Here is a 16,311-nt window from a genome sequence, read left to right as displayed (position 1 = left end):
AAGCTTTTTTTGGTACTGTAACTTCTAATAATTAGCGAAAAATTAATGATGATCGCGTAATTTCGCGAGATGCATTAAACGCGAAATTGATTTACTCGCTTTTGTTTTTATGGTGCCAATTTTCATCTTAACTCTTCAAATAAATCGTTCATTCGCGAATAACTATTCTCGCGATTTGACGCTAAAGACTTACTTCTCGATAATAAGTACTCGCAAAAAATATGGAATTTACAGTATTTATAAGCGATAGACCTTAGATTTGTTGTATATTGATATAAAATACACAAGGGTGTAATTTTTGCGAGCAGAAAAAAATTGCGTAATTACACGAAAATAGATTCCCCAAGAGTAGAAAGTTATTTACACTTCAAAGTAAAATGAATAGCCCCTGATAAAATAGAAAGAATGAAAATGTCTGTTTTGCATCGGAAGACTTAAAATGTTTCTTACTTTATGAATCAATTACAAATGACATACATCACAGCTAGTTTATTTTTAAAAAAAATGCTCTAATATGAAAATTGAAAAAAAGCTATAGATCATTTTAAAATAATGGTATAAATACAATTTTTTGTATATATATATTTACTCGACACTTTTTTTTCTCATTTTTCTGAACAAATGACACACAGTAATTCCGCTCCATCCTTGTAGGGCGGGCATTTCGAACTGCTGCAGGTGTGGCATGACAAGTGGCCGCATCTAACTTCAGTTGGATAGAACAAATAACCGCCCGAGCCCGGTCCTATCCTTCCCAGAGCCTCAGGTTCAGCGTCCATACAGGTGAAGGTGGAGGAAGAGGGCTGACGGTATTTTCCAGACATCAGATATCCCCAGTATTCTACTTTCCATCCCTCATAACAAGTTTTTCTTGCTTTGGTGTGTAATGAAATATGAAAAAGACATTCTACATTATTCAAAGTGTTTATAATATTCATTAGTTGTCTAGGTTTGAAATCAATTTCCAAATTTATTTTTTGGATCGATAATTAAAAGAAAAAAAAAGATGTTTTATTTGTCCATCATCAAAAAGAATAGATGCAAAAACTAATTAACTTAGCTAATTTATAGAGGTTACAGGGCATTACTGTGATATAGAAAAATAATAAAAAAAAACCCAAACTTTCAATTATGTAGTAGAAGAAAAAGAAATCTAAAGATTTCCCAAGTGTTTAATCTAATAGAATTGCACAAAAACATAACTAATCACGATTTTAAGAATACCAGAAAACACCTGTAATAGCACTGCTCTTTTACTATGGGTTTTAAATATAATGCAAATATTTGAGTTCATAACACTTTCCTTATTTTCACCTTCAAACGACTGTCATACACATTGAAATTGTTTTACTAAAAAAATCAGTTCGTATAAAAATTAAGATTTTATAATGCTTTTATAATGCTTATTAGACTATATTCAATGAAAACCCCATAACTGAATTCCATACAGACACCTTTCAAAAATAAAATATTTCTTCGATTCTGTATTTATCTGTTCAAATTCAAAGATTTTTTTTTTAATTAAAACTCCAAAAATAAAATTGTTTAGTTTTAAAAAGTTTTTCAAAATTTGCATATCATAATGGGAATTCTGTGTCCTTTCATTTGAATTTTCCCAGAATCACTTGTTCCCTCTTTTTAAGTCGATGAATTAAGCTTCTTAAAATACATTATAGCTCGTTTCGAACAATCACAAGGTAGCCATATACATGTATGATAAAAGGCATTCTCGTGTCTAATTAAAATGAATGCATAAATGGTTGTTTTCATATGTTTCTGGAACATGTATCATTGAATTATTAGTATGATATAGAATCATCGCACATGTGTCATGTTCATTAAAAACCATTGGTGTGAGATTTCAAAATATTTCAAAAAAGCTGCATAGGTTAGTTTTACAGTAAGATTTAGTAGCGGCAACAAATAATATACAAAATAGGGTCTAAAACTTTCATAGAAACTTTAAAAATTTAAATCTGACCTAGGGGCCATAAAACTTAGATGAGCTCATTTCAGATATCAGTCTCTCTTTTCTACTATATATTCCTCTGGAAAAATTGAGACTGGATCAAAAGTGAGCTCGCCTGGCCCACAAACCTAAATAATGCTAATCGAATAACTGCTGTTATAACTGGACAATTCTACTTTTATGTCTCTTAGTGCAACCATTTAAAACCATATACTGTGAATGTATTATATTTAGCGTGTACGATATTTAGCAGAAAGTGATGTTTAAACAAATTAACGTAGATTTGATTTAGCGCATTTCTTGATATTCTTATTCATGTATCATTGTTTAAAATATTTCGCGATGTACTTGAATTAGCGGATGTATCTGTCCGCCAAAAGTGCTAAAAAGATTGCACCACCAAATGTAATACGCTTACAGTATCTATACCTGGAATAACTAAGACGGACTTGTCGTTTTGAGTCCTACAGACCACGCACGGCACTTCACCGTTGTAGAGATAAGCCTTAGGCATTATGACATCTTTGAAAAGTTGGTATTCAGCTCCATATACCAGTCCTCTGGAGTAGTCTGACTCATTGTTATGGCACCATCCCCACTCTGGATTTGTCGGTAAACAGAGCGGTTCAACTGCACCTCCTTGGTGCTGGCGATGAGTTCCTCCACCATAACCTAAAGGACGAAGTAATCCTTTATTTTTTATTAAAGGAATGAATTTCATAGCTACTCAGGTTATATACTGTGTAACCTGGGGCAGTTAACACTTGAAAAAGTGTCGCTGTTAAATTCATTCCTTACCACTATTACGTTTAGAAATTAGATAGTTTCTTACTTAAAATTACTTTCAAATTGTATATAATATGGTATTTTATAAAGAATTTCAAGTGGATTTACACATTTTTGACGTGAGGCATGGGCAATACGATAATAACTAATTCGTTATCCAATCAAACGAAGCGTTACAGCCAAATTTTTATAAGGAATGTATTAATGGACCCCAGTTTTAAATTAAGTTACTGTGGTGTAAGCAACTCAGGGTATACAATGTAAAATAATTTTTCTATCCAACCAAAAAGCTTGTTACAATCAGGATTAAATTATGAAGAAATGAATTATATATCATTTAATTACCTTTGTATAACTTCTCTCTCAATGCCTTTTCTGAATTTAATATCAATTATTTGTTAAACTTATAAAAAATGTTACTAAACTTTCATTTTCTTAACATTTTCCCAAGAGTACCTGTACAGTTTGAATTACCTTATCTACCCAACATCCAAACACCATTTCTTGTCAAGCTTAAAATCTATTAAACAAGTAAAAAATATTCTTTTTTTGATTTAAAACCAAAAACTGCAGGTATTTATGAGATATAGTGTGATATTGGTGACTCTCAATCACGTTCTTTACAGTCCGGATAAAATTTTTGTCGATAATCTTCTTCCCCTCCTCCCGTATAGCTTTTTTACAGAGGTCTAACGGTCTAAAATTTCAATTTGCTTTTTGTGGACGAATGCCACGAATACCCTAGTTTAATACATGCTTTATTATTCATATTTTGGATCTATGTTGGCGATATCTCGAGTATTATACATAATTTAACAAAAGTGCGGTGCGCCGTCAATTCAGAAGACGTCATTTGCACAGTCGTTTTCACGGGAATCGCATAAGAGAAAAATCACAATATTTCTGTTAGTACTTCAAATATCACGTTAGAAATCTAAGTGCATAATAATAGATTAATTTAAAGATACATTTGAGAAAATTGTCGAAAAATATCGCGAATTATAGAGAATTAATGAGTTAGATTTTGGATTCCGCATCCTTTTGCATCAAATTTTTTGTCTTGCTCCGTACCTCTCCATCAGCGATATCAACATACGGATAATTTTAGTAGAATGTTTTTAATATACAGAAATGTTGCCCAAAATTTATTGGAATCTTTAAGATACATATTTCTGTGAAATTTCATAACTATATGACGTCTGTAAGAGTAAATAATACCACAGTCCGCGTAATTTTTGAACGGCCCTCGTACAAAGGATTTCAGTTTTTTTTATCGTCAACTTTGGCGTTTGTAACGTCATTCAACTATCGATACGCAAAGCTAGTACATGGTCTAAGTTATTTAATTTTTTAACCGAGTTACGTAGGCTTCTGACATATACATGTAAAAGTGGTCACAGTTTTCAACTATGAACTGTTTTGAAAACTATGGTAACAAATTTTTGCCCTTTACATGCCAGATTAATTATTTAAACATGCAACTTAATTATGTAGACATACAACTTGTTAATGCAAAATTGAAAAATAATTGTGTTGACTTACAATTTATCAGTCAGCTAGGAAACGTATTTAAAATATTGGTAAATTTACTTGCTAACGGCAGTATCTGACATCATAGCTGCAAGATACAATAACATTCTATAGAAATGCTTTTCAATTCTTTCGAAAACGGTTTATCTTACGGGGCAGATTAAGGTTGCGGACTTTGGGAAATTTTTACCTATCGTATTTAGTAACTGAATAGATTAAGACAGCTGTCTGTATCCATTTTTTTTACAAACAGTAGCTTCTACCTGATCAGTATATGCTTTGGACAATTTTTGTCAATAGTAACCATTACCTGAATAAATAATGGTTGCTGTCGGTGGACACGTCGTGCGGCCCCATCGGGTGTAAACAGTTCCCCCAGATGAGAAACACTGACCATCGTGAAAAGTTATCACTACCACGATAAGGGCAACAGAGAAATTGGACATCATCTTAAATTGTTAAAAAATGACTAATAAGACAAATTATTGAAAAAGAACATAGTCTGAAAATTGTTTGATTTTATATATATTCAATATTTAAAAGTCCCAACCCCCAGAAGTAAAAAAATTAACACCCAATAAAATTGTTTGTTGAAAAGGCACATTTTAGAGGATAATATTTTAAGATAAATTGTGAGACATATCTTCTATTTTGAATAAATACATCTAATTTACCTTTAACTCGCTGCACTTCGAAGTCCTCAAGACTAGACAAAGATTACATGCATTTTCTTTTATATTAAAAGAACTACCCAGTTTCTTTTACACCCCTAATTTTAAAACGTGACATATTGACAGTTAAAAAAATGCAAGTATAGAAACTGAAATTACAATATTTTTGATTTTGAATCACTAATCAATTTGAACACTAAATATATAAAGATTTTTTTAGAATATACATGGGTATACGTGTAATCAAAAATTATACTTTCAATGACCATAAAAACTTAATAAAAGAAAATAAATGCAAAACAACACACCTTTTCGAAAAGCACATTTACATAGAAGAAAAACAAACGATCCATTAAGTAAAAAAACATATATAAATGCAAAAGAATGGCATAAAAATATCAAAATGAACTTAATTTTGCAAAATTATGTAAATTATGCTAATTTTATGCAAATGTGTGTAAATGAATTTAATTTTATGCAAATGAATTTAATTTTATGTTAATTTTGTGTCAATTTAGGAAATTTAATGCAAAATTATGCAAATATGCTCAATATATGGATATCTATTTCGTCAACGTTTTGTAAATTAATGCATTTATATATTTGTTTTTTTTTATGCAAAGTTCTTACAAATCATATTGCATGCAGTTTTAGTTTAATAAATATTTGAAAGTAAAAAGAAAGACAAAAAGCGAAGATAACGAAAGTGATTGATCAAACAAATATTACATAACTTATGCAAAACTTAGAATGCGAAAAATAACCTACCTTTGCAAATTAAATAAACATAAATTTATCTTCAAACGCTTGCATTGCCTCAAAAAAACTTTTCGCGAATATTGATAATAATGATTAGTGATTAATGTTTTTCAAATCTGTGATTATTATTCTTAATAAATAACTTCATTGTGTGGAAAAAATAAAAAAAAAAATTTGCAAAGTTTCAAAAACTCTTAAAAACTAATTTCCATTATTTTTCAAATAATAGCAATATGCTAAAAAATTGATACAAATTTTCATTGATTGAATTTTATTTTAAAAAAGAGTATTACCCCGCTTAATTCAATTTTTAAAAATATATGAAATTAAATATTTTTGCTCAAAATTAAAAAAAAATGATTTTAATTTTTTTTTATACATGTATTATGTGCTTTAAAAAAATCAGTGCTCTAGAATTAATCTTTGCTTTTAATTTCTTTGAATTCTCAAGCTATTTATTATTTAGAAACTCTTTTATAAGCAGTTTTTTGCATACTTAACACTTTTGAATTTTTAGCAGTTTAGCATTTAATTCTTAACTAAAACATTGCAATCTAAAACTAATTTAACGAGAAAATAAAGCACCGAAAACTCAATTTTCCGTATTGCGTTTTAAGAAAATTTACTATTCAGAAAATTAAAATTCTGTACTCATTTTTATCTGTTGACACTTCAAAATTTACTTCTTTCTTAAAGTTGATTAATTCAACATTTAAAAGCATTACCTTCATTCCAATAACATCATGTTATTTCGCTCAATCGACCATAGTAAATTTTCACAAATTGATTAATATATTATTCAGCGATTGAATATATGATTTCAGTGAAATCAATACTACTTTGCATATTAAAGAAGAAATCCCAGCAATACCCCGATAATACTGCCCAATCACAAATTACTCTTTGCCAGCGAGGCATTTTTAGTCAGCAACAACACGTGAAGTCAGGCAGTACCTGTTTTCTTTTCCCCAAGAAGGATTCTTCATATTTGTTGTATTTTGATCAGATGAAGTTAATACCTATTTTTAAGGCATAGAATTTGTTCAGCTCTACTACTATACTAACATCAGGCTTGGACCTGGGCGTAATGGTAATGTATAATGGTAATGGAATGTAATCATTACATGTTATCACAGTAATGGGATGTTATATGAAATAGACCATTTTTTTTATTACATGTACAGGTAATTAATGTAATGGATTACTTGAAAAATGTCAGTTAAACCATCACTTTTTAGTTACATTTCAAATTATATGTTTTTTTTTTATCTTAATTTTAATCGACTTTTGTTATTGAATATATCTGTAAAAAAAAATAAATTTATTTATTCTAACATTAGATTCCTAAAGGTCGGTATAATATTTGAATATTTGTATAGTAATTATAGTATAATACAATTTCTACTATAATACTTTCTTGTACTCACGCTAATACATATCTTATAAGATTGTAAATAATCTACATATTCCCACGTGTTTCCCCCCGCTATATTTCTCTCTCTGTCAAAATAAAAAAGATGGAAGATGAGGTTCTGAAAGCAGTATCTATCATCATACTACTACTATTGTTTGAAATATTTCAGTTCTCCTCCACTTCCCATAAAACCACGAGTTTTTCGATGTCTTTACTTGTAAAGTCGTCATTATTATTTACCATATGCTTTTTAGTAATGATATAAATAGGATGACTCCCAATGTGAGTACATTTGCTTGGTTGAAAGTGAAAGGTAAGTTAAGACTTGTATCAAGAAATAGAGCATTGCCCTATTCTTAATACAGTTTTACAAGACTCGAAAAATCGTATGATACGTTGTATTGAGAGTGTATACACAGTAAGATTTTGTATTATAATACAAATATTAATCTTACCGTGTTTACCGTCCTTAACAAACCTACCACATAGAAAGTGTCAACGGTGGAGAGTTATTTACATGGAAAATTGTTTAAAAAATGAATTCTATACACCAATCAGACTATAACCTACCTGTAATGTTTTTCTTGTGTTCTCTACCTGCACTCCATTCCCAGTAAGTCAACACAGGTAGACAGACCTGTATTTTTTGTGTATGATGGCTGAGCGGGAAGACCCCTCCCGGAAAAAAATCCTAGATCCGCGTCTGACTTATCTGAATATTCATTGATTGGTCTGTAGTGTTATTGAGATTCAAGTATTCCTGCGGTATTTCATAAATATGCAAAGTAGTTTTGAATTTATTGAAATCAAACATCCAGTCGATGATAATTATGGTAAATTTAAGCATTTTAAGCACGCTCTAAACAATGTGGCAAGCTGGTATCTGTAAAGTGCGAAATGAAATAGAAACCAAAGGAAACGAGCTGAAACGAAACGAAATCTTCCGAAACGAAACGAAATCTACCGAAACTTAACGAAGTCCTAACGAAATGTTACAAAACAAATCAATTTTTTTTAAATCAAGGTAGATAATGATATATGTGTAAATGCATGTAGACTCTACTTCATATAAAACTTATACAGTTCAAGAACTTATTAATATAAAATTTAAACGCCGATAAATTATGCTCACTTCTCTAGTGAACGTATCTACATGTCTGAATTGCTGTCAGCAGCAAATACTGTAAACTAACAATTATTCGCGTCATCTTCGCCATTTATACGTTTAAAATCAATCCGCGACGATGAATTTTTGAGAAGGAGGAAACATACTGAGCAAAATAATTGGTTCGCGGGGATTAATATTCGCGAGTTAGAGTCGGTCGCGAAACTCGCGAATATTTCTCGCACGCGAATAAAAGTTGGTTTACTGTAACTTTTAATCGCGTGCAAGAAATTTTCGCGAAGTTCGCGAGAGACTCGTCATCGCGTATATTTCTCGCCGCGAACCGATTGATCGCGAAAATTAATTGTCGCGAACTAGTTTATCCCTAGTAAATCGCGAAAAAAAGTCGTCGCGAATAAAAGTTGGTTTACAGTATACTACAGTATGCGCGAGTATACTATGCCTGTATAATATCAATATGTGTAGCAATTTCTATAACATCTTTATCAAATTGATTTGTTACATGTAAGGGCTCGTTCATGTACGGGTTGAAATAAAGTTTCTGTACTGTTGGATAGCGAATGTAGGATAAAACCAGAGACTTTCGAGTATTCCATTCTGAGGTCTCTGGTTTTATCATTCTCTTATAACCCCAACCGGAATCTTGTGTATTCCATCTACGGTCTTATTTTGTATCGAGGTCATTTCGAGGAATAAATGAGTGGTTTACAATAAAGAGGCTTGACCAAAGACATTTATATCCCACCTCAATAATTTTGCCGATGTATACTATTTATAGAAAACTAACTATAATGTTTTTGCCCCTTCAATAAAAATCCCAGATGCCGCCCGCCTTCTTTCTTTTTTTTTCTTTTTTATAGCTTGTCAAGGAATTTAGGTAGTTGGTAGTGCCCCTCCTCCCAAACTGAAAATGTTTGGCTGTGCCCCCAATTTGATATTGCTTCCTACGAGCAAGTTTTTCCCCATTAGCGGAAAAACAGTTACTGCACATTTGAGATAGTATTTAAGGTGGTCGACTGTGGTTTTCATTGCTCAATATTTCGTGCATCATAGTAAAATGAAGCGTATTTACTGTTTTTGTGTTTTTTTTTTTTGCTTAATTGATAAAATTAAAAATTCAGGAATTATTTGTTTGAAAATGTAATTACAATTTCATATAACTGATTTTTAACCGATTTTGCAATTGATATGTAGATTGACGTTGTTACAGAGTCTTTTTTGACGTAACGATAATCTAGAGCTCTTAAAGAAAGTGGTAATAACAAGAGGCCCATGGGCCACATCGCTCACCTGAGCACCAAGGGTAGGACTAGTATAAAATGGCTTTTTATTGTAAAGTTTAAATCCAAAAGTAGTCCCATGACGAATCATGGATTTGCTATTTTTTAGAAAATGATTGAGAAGAAGATTTTCAAAGAATTTTTCTATATATTTCTATGTAAAACTTTGGTCGGCCATTTTGGCCCCGCCCTACCCCCGGGGGTCATGATTTGAACAAACTTGAATCTACACTACCTGAACATGCTTCCATATAAATATGATGAATAATGGCTTTGTCATTCTTGAGAAGAAGATTATTAAAGAAATTTCCTATATATCTCTATGTAAAACCTTGGTCGGCCATTTTGGCCCCGCCCTACCCCCGGGGGTCATGATTTGAACAAATTTGAATCTACACTACCTGAGCATGCTTCCATATAAATATGATGAATTATGGCTTTGTCATTCTTGAGAAGAAGATTTTTAAAGAATTTTCCTATATATTTCTATGTAAAACATTGGTCGGCCATTTTGGCCCCGCCCTACCCCCGGGGGTCATGATTTGAACAAACTTGAATCTACACTACCTGAGCATGCTTCCATATAAATATGATGAATTATGGCTTTGTCATTCTTGAGAAGAAGATTTTTAAAGAATTTTCCTATATATTTCTATGTAAAACTTTGGTCGGCCATTTTGGCCCCGCCCTACCCCCGGGGGTCATGATTTGAACAAACATGAATCTACACTACCTGAGCATGTTTCCATATAAATATGATGAATAATGGCTTTGTCATTCTTGAGAAGAAGATTTTTAAAGAATTTTCCTATATATTTCTATGTAAAACATTGGTCGGCCATTTTGGCCCCGCCCTACCCCCGGGGGTCATGATTTGAACAAACTTGAATCTACACTACCTGAGCATGCTTCCAAATAAATATGATGAATTATGGCTTTGTCATTCTTGAGATGAAGATTTTTAAAGAATTTTCCTATATATTTCTATGTAAAACTTTGGTCGGCCATTTTGGCCCCGCCCTACCCCCGGGGGTCATGATTTGAACAAATTTGAATCTACACTACCTGAGCATGCTTCCATATAAATATGATGAATTATGGCTTTGTCATTCTTGAGAAGAAGATTTTTAAAGAATGTTCCTATATATTTCTATGTAAAACTTTGGTCGGCCATTTTGGCCCCGCCCTTATCCGGGGGGTCATGATTTGAACAAACTTGAATATACACTACATGAGCATGCTCCCATATAAATATGATGAATTATGGCTTTGTCATTCTTGAGAAGAAGATTTTTAAAGAATTTTCATATATATTTCTATGTAAAACTTTGGTCGGCCATGTTGGCCCCGCCCTACCCCCGGGGGTCATGATTTGAACAAACTTGAATCTACACTACCTGAGGATGTTTCCCCATAAGTTTCATCTTTCCTGGCACAGTGGTTCTTGAGAAGAAGATTTTTAAAATATACCACTAAATTTTCATTAATTCCCAATTATCTCCCCTTGAATAAGGGCGTGGCCCTTCATTTGAACAAACTTGAATCCCCTTCACGCAAGGATACTTTGTGGCAAGTTTGGTTGAAATTGGCCCAGCGGTTCTTGAGAAGAAGTCGAAAATGTGAAAAGTTTACAGACAGACAGACGGACAGACGGACAGACAGACGGACAGACGGACGCCGGACAAAATGTGATCAGAAAAGCTCACTTGAGCCTTCGGCTCAGGTGAGCTAAAAATGTTATTTAAGAAAAAGTAATAAATACACTATTAAGATTTAAAACATAGAGATTGGAGATTATTTCCATTATTTGTATTATGTTTTCATATAAATCCTTTGCACCTGTCATATTTTGTAGTACTCGACAAAAAAAAAAAAAAAAAAAAACAGGAAAATTCGTTAATTTTTGGCATTTTGAGATGCCTCCTCTGGTAACAAGACGGTAGAATTTTGTGTTTCTTACATATAGTGTACAATATAGTATTAGTCATCAAATATTATAATTTGAACAAAAACTCTATTGTAGTATTTGTTTCATTTACTTTGAAATGCGAAACATTTTCCTTTAGATTCATAATTATACGTGAGGAATTAATTTCCGCGTTATTGCGCAAAAAATGTCACTCGCGAAATAATATAACTCTCGCGATTTGACGTTAAAGAGTCAATTCGCGATAAAAAGTACTCGCAAAAATAAGGAATCTACAGTATGTAATCCTATAGTAAATATACCTGCATTTTGAGACGGTACCTTAAAAATACCTGGACGGTAGATTTTCCCCAAACTTGGCATGTTCACTGTAGTTAATATAAGTTATATATGCCATAAAAATGAAGAGTTTCGCTATTGTAGTTTTCACATAATAAAACCCCACTGGACCCCCTTAAAAATCTTTTATCATTTTCTAAATGTAAAAGCTGTCTTTATTCAAGACCCTTTTGTTAATTATCTTAGTAATAATAAGGTAAAGCTGACCAAACACAAGTATGTTAAAAAAAATCATACCTTAATAAGGGCGATGAGTACTCTTGTTTTCTACAATATTGTTGCATTATATTTTATTGGAAAAAACTCCTTTTAAATTAATAATGGATATGACTACTCTTGATTACAATATTTTTGCATACATTTAAAAAAAACTACTTTTGATAATGGAAATGACTACTGCTGTTTTCTACAATATTGTTGCATATATTTAATAAAAAATCAAACGAATATGATTATAAGGAAGCTCTAATCACTGCACACTAAAGAGTTCTATTTATAGGGTAGTTTTATGCAGAAAGTGTGATCTGCCCTTAGAATTAAGATACAGTAGAGAAAATGGTTATTTATCGTTAATTACACGTTTTGTAATATATTAAAATAATCTTCGTGTTATATTAGAATAGGAATAAGTAAATGAAATCATTTTTTCCAGTTATTTTCCTTATGTAAGTAAACAACAGTGATTTCTGCTCACAAATAGTCTGTTGTCTTTGAACATTTTTCCTGATGAAATATGTCAGGTACCCTTTTATAAAAAATAACTAAATAGTCCAAGTTTGCACACCTTTGTGTGATACATGTATATATATATTTTTCTATACTTTTTAATCAGTGTTTAGAGCTTCCCTAAGTAAAGATATTAAACAAATCGTATGGTTATTATTAGCAAGGTTGTCTCTTTTGATTCTTTAAAATCAAGTTATCCTTCTTTTACCTCTCGTATTCTAAAGGGAATAAGGAAATACATTTTGTAAATGTTATCTATACTTATGGAAAGGAGGTAAAAATGTAGGTACATCACCCAAAATATTTTTTCATTCGTTAAACAATGCTCATAAATTGTAAACTTTAATTGTAAACTAAAGCCGTGGCAAGGACAATGACAATGACAATAACTTTAATCCCATAAATATTCTAACATACATTGTAGAAAGAAAAGAAGTAGGAAAAGATACAAAATTTGCATAGAAAAAGAATATAATACATGTACAATCGATGATTAAAAAGTATTTTAATTTAGTCTTCTCCAGCTTTAATGCACATCTGTGACCATGTTGAGAAATACATAATCTATTCGCAGTCAGGTTACCTGCTCCGTAGAGTTCTGTCTAAAGGTGAAAGATTTTTTTCTGATTCTTATATTTCTTTCCATGCAAGTTCATAATTTTTATAACAAGAATAGTTCATTTGTCAGAAATGGCCAGATCTCGGCAATTGAATGGGTAAATCGATGCACAATTAATTAATAATAGTTACTTCCTTTCTTGAAATATAACCTTATAACCGGGCCATAATTTTCACGAATTGTTGTTACTCCTCTATATAATCCTATCGAATACTTCCATACGGGAGAACTTTAAATTTGCAAGCTCATTGTCTCGCGTAATTATGCAAAAAATAAAATTCTCGCGAATAAAAAGTGATTTTCAGGATTCAAGCTCAAAAGTCTTTGTTAACAATACAGATCAGGAGCAGAGCCCATTTTAGTTGTGTCTGAAGACTATGAATCAATTACAAACGACATACATCTCAGTAAGTTTATTTTCAAAAAAGAAAAAGGCTTTTAAACAATCTAAATTGAAAAAAATTATAAATCATTAAAATTCGGTAAAAACATACATTTATTTTTATATTCATTCAACAGTTTTCAGAACAAACGACACACAATAATTCCGATCCATTCCTGTATGGTGGGCATGTCAAACTTCCACACCGAGTTTCCACTGGATAGAATAAATAGCCGTTGGCGTTTCCAGGTCCCCCTGGCAGAGTCTCAGGTTGAGCGTCCATACAGGTGAAGGTGGAGGCAGAAACGTGTTCGAATTTTCCTGACATCAGATATCCCCAGTATTCCACTTTCCATCCGGCATAACAAGATTTTCTGGCTTTGTTGTATAATAAAAAATTGAGAAGACATTCTACATTATTCAAAATGTTCATAATATTCATAAGTGTTCAATCTAATAGAATTGCAGAAAAACATTGCTTAACACAATTTGATTGATTGTTTGAATGTATGTTGTTTTGCGCTCCATTCGAGAATTTTTCACTATGTGTAGAGACGTCTTCATATACCAGTGAAGGGCTTAAGATTTTGACTTATACGTGGCACTCAGGTCCACTGAGTAGTGGGATCTTTACCTGCCGTTACACGGGTCCTCGATTTTCAAGGTGTCATCCAAAGGACCCGCAACTTTCACTTCAAGTTCCGAATGAAAGGCAAAGTAACAATCGCCACCCATTTTTTATCGACTCAGGTCAGTCGCGGCCAAAATTCGAACTTACATTTAGTTTAATAAACTGTTAGTGTCACACTTTGATGTAGTAGCGGCAAATATAAACAATATGAATTCCAAAACTTTCATAGAAACATTAGAAAGTATCGACAATTCTAGTTTTATGTCTTTCAGTTTGTCTTTGAACAGATCATTGATGTTAACTTTAAAAATCATATCTATACCTGGAATAACTAAGACGGGCTTGTCGTTTTGAGTGCTACAGACAGCACAGGGCACATCATGGTCGTGAATATCGGACATTACGATATCTTTGTAAGCTTCGTATTCAGCTCCATAGACCAGTCCTCTTGCGTTATCTTGCACTGTGTTATGGATCCCCCACTCTGGATTTGTCGGTAAACAGAGCGGTTCAACTGCCCCTCCTGGGTGCTTATAATGACTTCCTGCAGCATAACCTAAAACACATTCAAAGTAATCATTAATTCTATTTAAGGAATTAATTAAATATCTACCCAAATTATACACTGTTTAACCTGGGGTGGGGCAGATTACACTTTAAAATCTGCTGTCTTGGTTAACTATTAAATCATTCCCTTCCGTCTTAAAGTGTAGAAAATAAGATGGTTTCTTCCTCAAAATTCATTTAAATTGTACGCATTTTAAGTATAATGTCAGTGGTTTGATTCGTTTTTGACGTTCTATTGTGGCGTAGGCACAGGTAAACATGCAACATAAATATACATGATTTAATTATTTATGTCAATATGCAAAATAATTGTGTTGACATGCAAGATACCACAACATTATGTAGACATGCTTCCCCATTCTTTGACAATTTTCGAAAACAGCACATCATGGTTGCTTGGAAAACAGAACAGATCATGGTTGCTGACTTTGGGAAGTTCTTGCAAACCATAGTTGATAACTGATAGCTGAATAAATTAAAGGTGCTGTCTGTGGATATTTGTTACGAGCAGTGACTCTTTGGATACTTTGTACAATTTTGTCAATAGTAAACCTTACCTGAATAGATAAGGGTTGCTGTCGCGGGACACGTCGTGCGGCCCCATCGGGTGTAAACAGTTCCCCAAGGCGGAAAGCACTGTCCAGCTTGAAAAGTGACTACTACCACGATCAGGACAACAGAGAAAATGGTGACAGCCATTTTCAGACTATTTCGATCTCCTTTAAAAGAAGAGCTCCATATAAAAATATGCAAAAATGATCAAATTTTAAAACTAAAATGTATGATTGTTTTCTTTGCCAAATGAAAGATACTGTATCTAAAACAATAAGTTAAATCTGGTAGTTAATTAAGGGTTTATTTGTTGACCCTACAGCCTCCTTAAAGAAATATTGAATAAGGACAATAAAATATATTCATTTTTATATGTATTCAATATTTCAAACCATTCCCCATAAAGTAAAAAAAAATAACACTGAAGAAATTTTTTTAAAGTAAAAAAATTTAAAATATGTAGAGAAACACATTTCCTTTTTTTAAAATTTAATTTATATTATTTTAATTTACCTTAAATCGGTGCTCTTCGAAGTCGTAAAGGCCTGAGATGCATGGTCTTTTATATAAAAGACCCCTACCTTCTGGTACACCCCTAATTTCAGACGTGGCATATTGACAGGTGAAGAAAGAAACAAGCTTGGAGATTGAAATTTGAATATTTCTGATTATGAATCATTAATCAACATTTAATATTTTATGATTTTTCTGATATGGTCAACAATTCGTATAATTTCAAATGACCATAAAATTTACCAAATTACAATAATGAAAAATCAGCAGACCTTTTCGAAAAGATATTTAGGTAAAAGTTATACCAACGATCCATTAAGCAACAACAGGCCCAGAGGCCACATCGCTCACCTGAGCACATCGGCCAGGAAAAAGCTTAAATTAGATCAGAATTAAAAAGTTTACTGAAGGGATGGGGAGGGGGCTTGAATTCTAATACTACATGATATGAGAATCCATATCAGTTTTGCATATAACTTCTTGAGAATGATTTTTAAGATATATTGTTTGTATATATTAC

General features: G+C 32.2%; 2 protein-coding genes across 2 annotated transcripts; both read right to left on the bottom strand.

Annotated features, from left to right (window-relative positions):
* Positions 1-561: 561 nt before the first annotated feature.
* LOC134239012 (uncharacterized) lies at positions 562-7,723 on the bottom strand. Its single transcript, XM_062721153.1, has 4 exons — positions 7,700-7,723; positions 4,596-4,734; positions 2,399-2,641; positions 562-874 (listed from the first exon to the last, which is right to left on the bottom strand). The coding sequence occupies exons 2-4, from the start codon at positions 4,732-4,734 to the stop codon at positions 606-608; spliced, it is 651 nt and encodes a 216-aa protein (XP_062577137.1). The 5' UTR covers positions 7,700-7,723; the 3' UTR covers positions 562-605.
* A 5,851-nt stretch (positions 7,724-13,574) lies between these two features.
* On the bottom strand, positions 13,575-15,805 carry LOC134239010 (uncharacterized). The gene is made up of 4 exons (XM_062721152.1): positions 15,792-15,805; positions 15,284-15,445; positions 14,482-14,715; positions 13,575-13,906 (listed from the first exon to the last, which is right to left on the bottom strand). The coding sequence occupies exons 2-4, from the start codon at positions 15,423-15,425 to the stop codon at positions 13,659-13,661; spliced, it is 624 nt and encodes a 207-aa protein (XP_062577136.1). The 5' UTR covers positions 15,426-15,445; positions 15,792-15,805; the 3' UTR covers positions 13,575-13,658.
* Between the last annotated feature and the right edge of the window lie 506 nt (positions 15,806-16,311).

The sequence above is a fragment of the Saccostrea cucullata genome, unplaced genomic scaffold, assembly GCF_032062105.1.
Source record: "Saccostrea cucullata isolate Sc308-1 unplaced genomic scaffold, CSIRO_AGI_Scuc_v1 ctg3116, whole genome shotgun sequence".
Classification (NCBI taxonomy): Eukaryota; Metazoa; Mollusca; class Bivalvia; order Ostreida; family Ostreidae; genus Saccostrea; species Saccostrea cuccullata.
Note: the sequence above shows the minus strand (reverse complement) of the source record. Positions and strands in the feature narration are given on the sequence as shown.

What these genes read in the sequence shown, in the direction of transcription:
- LOC134239012 (XM_062721153.1), bottom strand. Translation starts at nt 4,734, where the DNA reads ATGATGTCCAATTTCTCTGTTGCCCTTATCGTGGTAGTGATAACTTTT. An exon ending in AGCAACCATTATTTATTCAG is followed by an intron (nt 2,642 to 4,595) that starts GTAATGGTTACT and finishes TTCGTCCTTTAG; the next exon opens with GTTATGGTGGAGGAACTCAT. An exon ending in GTCCGTCTTAGTTATTCCAG is followed by an intron (nt 875 to 2,398) that starts GTATAGATACTG and finishes TACACACCAAAG; the next exon opens with CAAGAAAAACTTGTTATGAG.
- LOC134239010 (XM_062721152.1), bottom strand. Translation starts at nt 15,425, where the DNA reads ATGGCTGTCACCATTTTCTCTGTTGTCCTGATCGTGGTAGTAGTCACT. An exon ending in AGCAACCCTTATCTATTCAG is followed by an intron (nt 14,716 to 15,283) that starts GTAAGGTTTACT and finishes AATGTGTTTTAG; the next exon opens with GTTATGCTGCAGGAAGTCAT. An exon ending in GCCCGTCTTAGTTATTCCAG is followed by an intron (nt 13,907 to 14,481) that starts GTATAGATATGA and finishes TATACAACAAAG; the next exon opens with CCAGAAAATCTTGTTATGCC.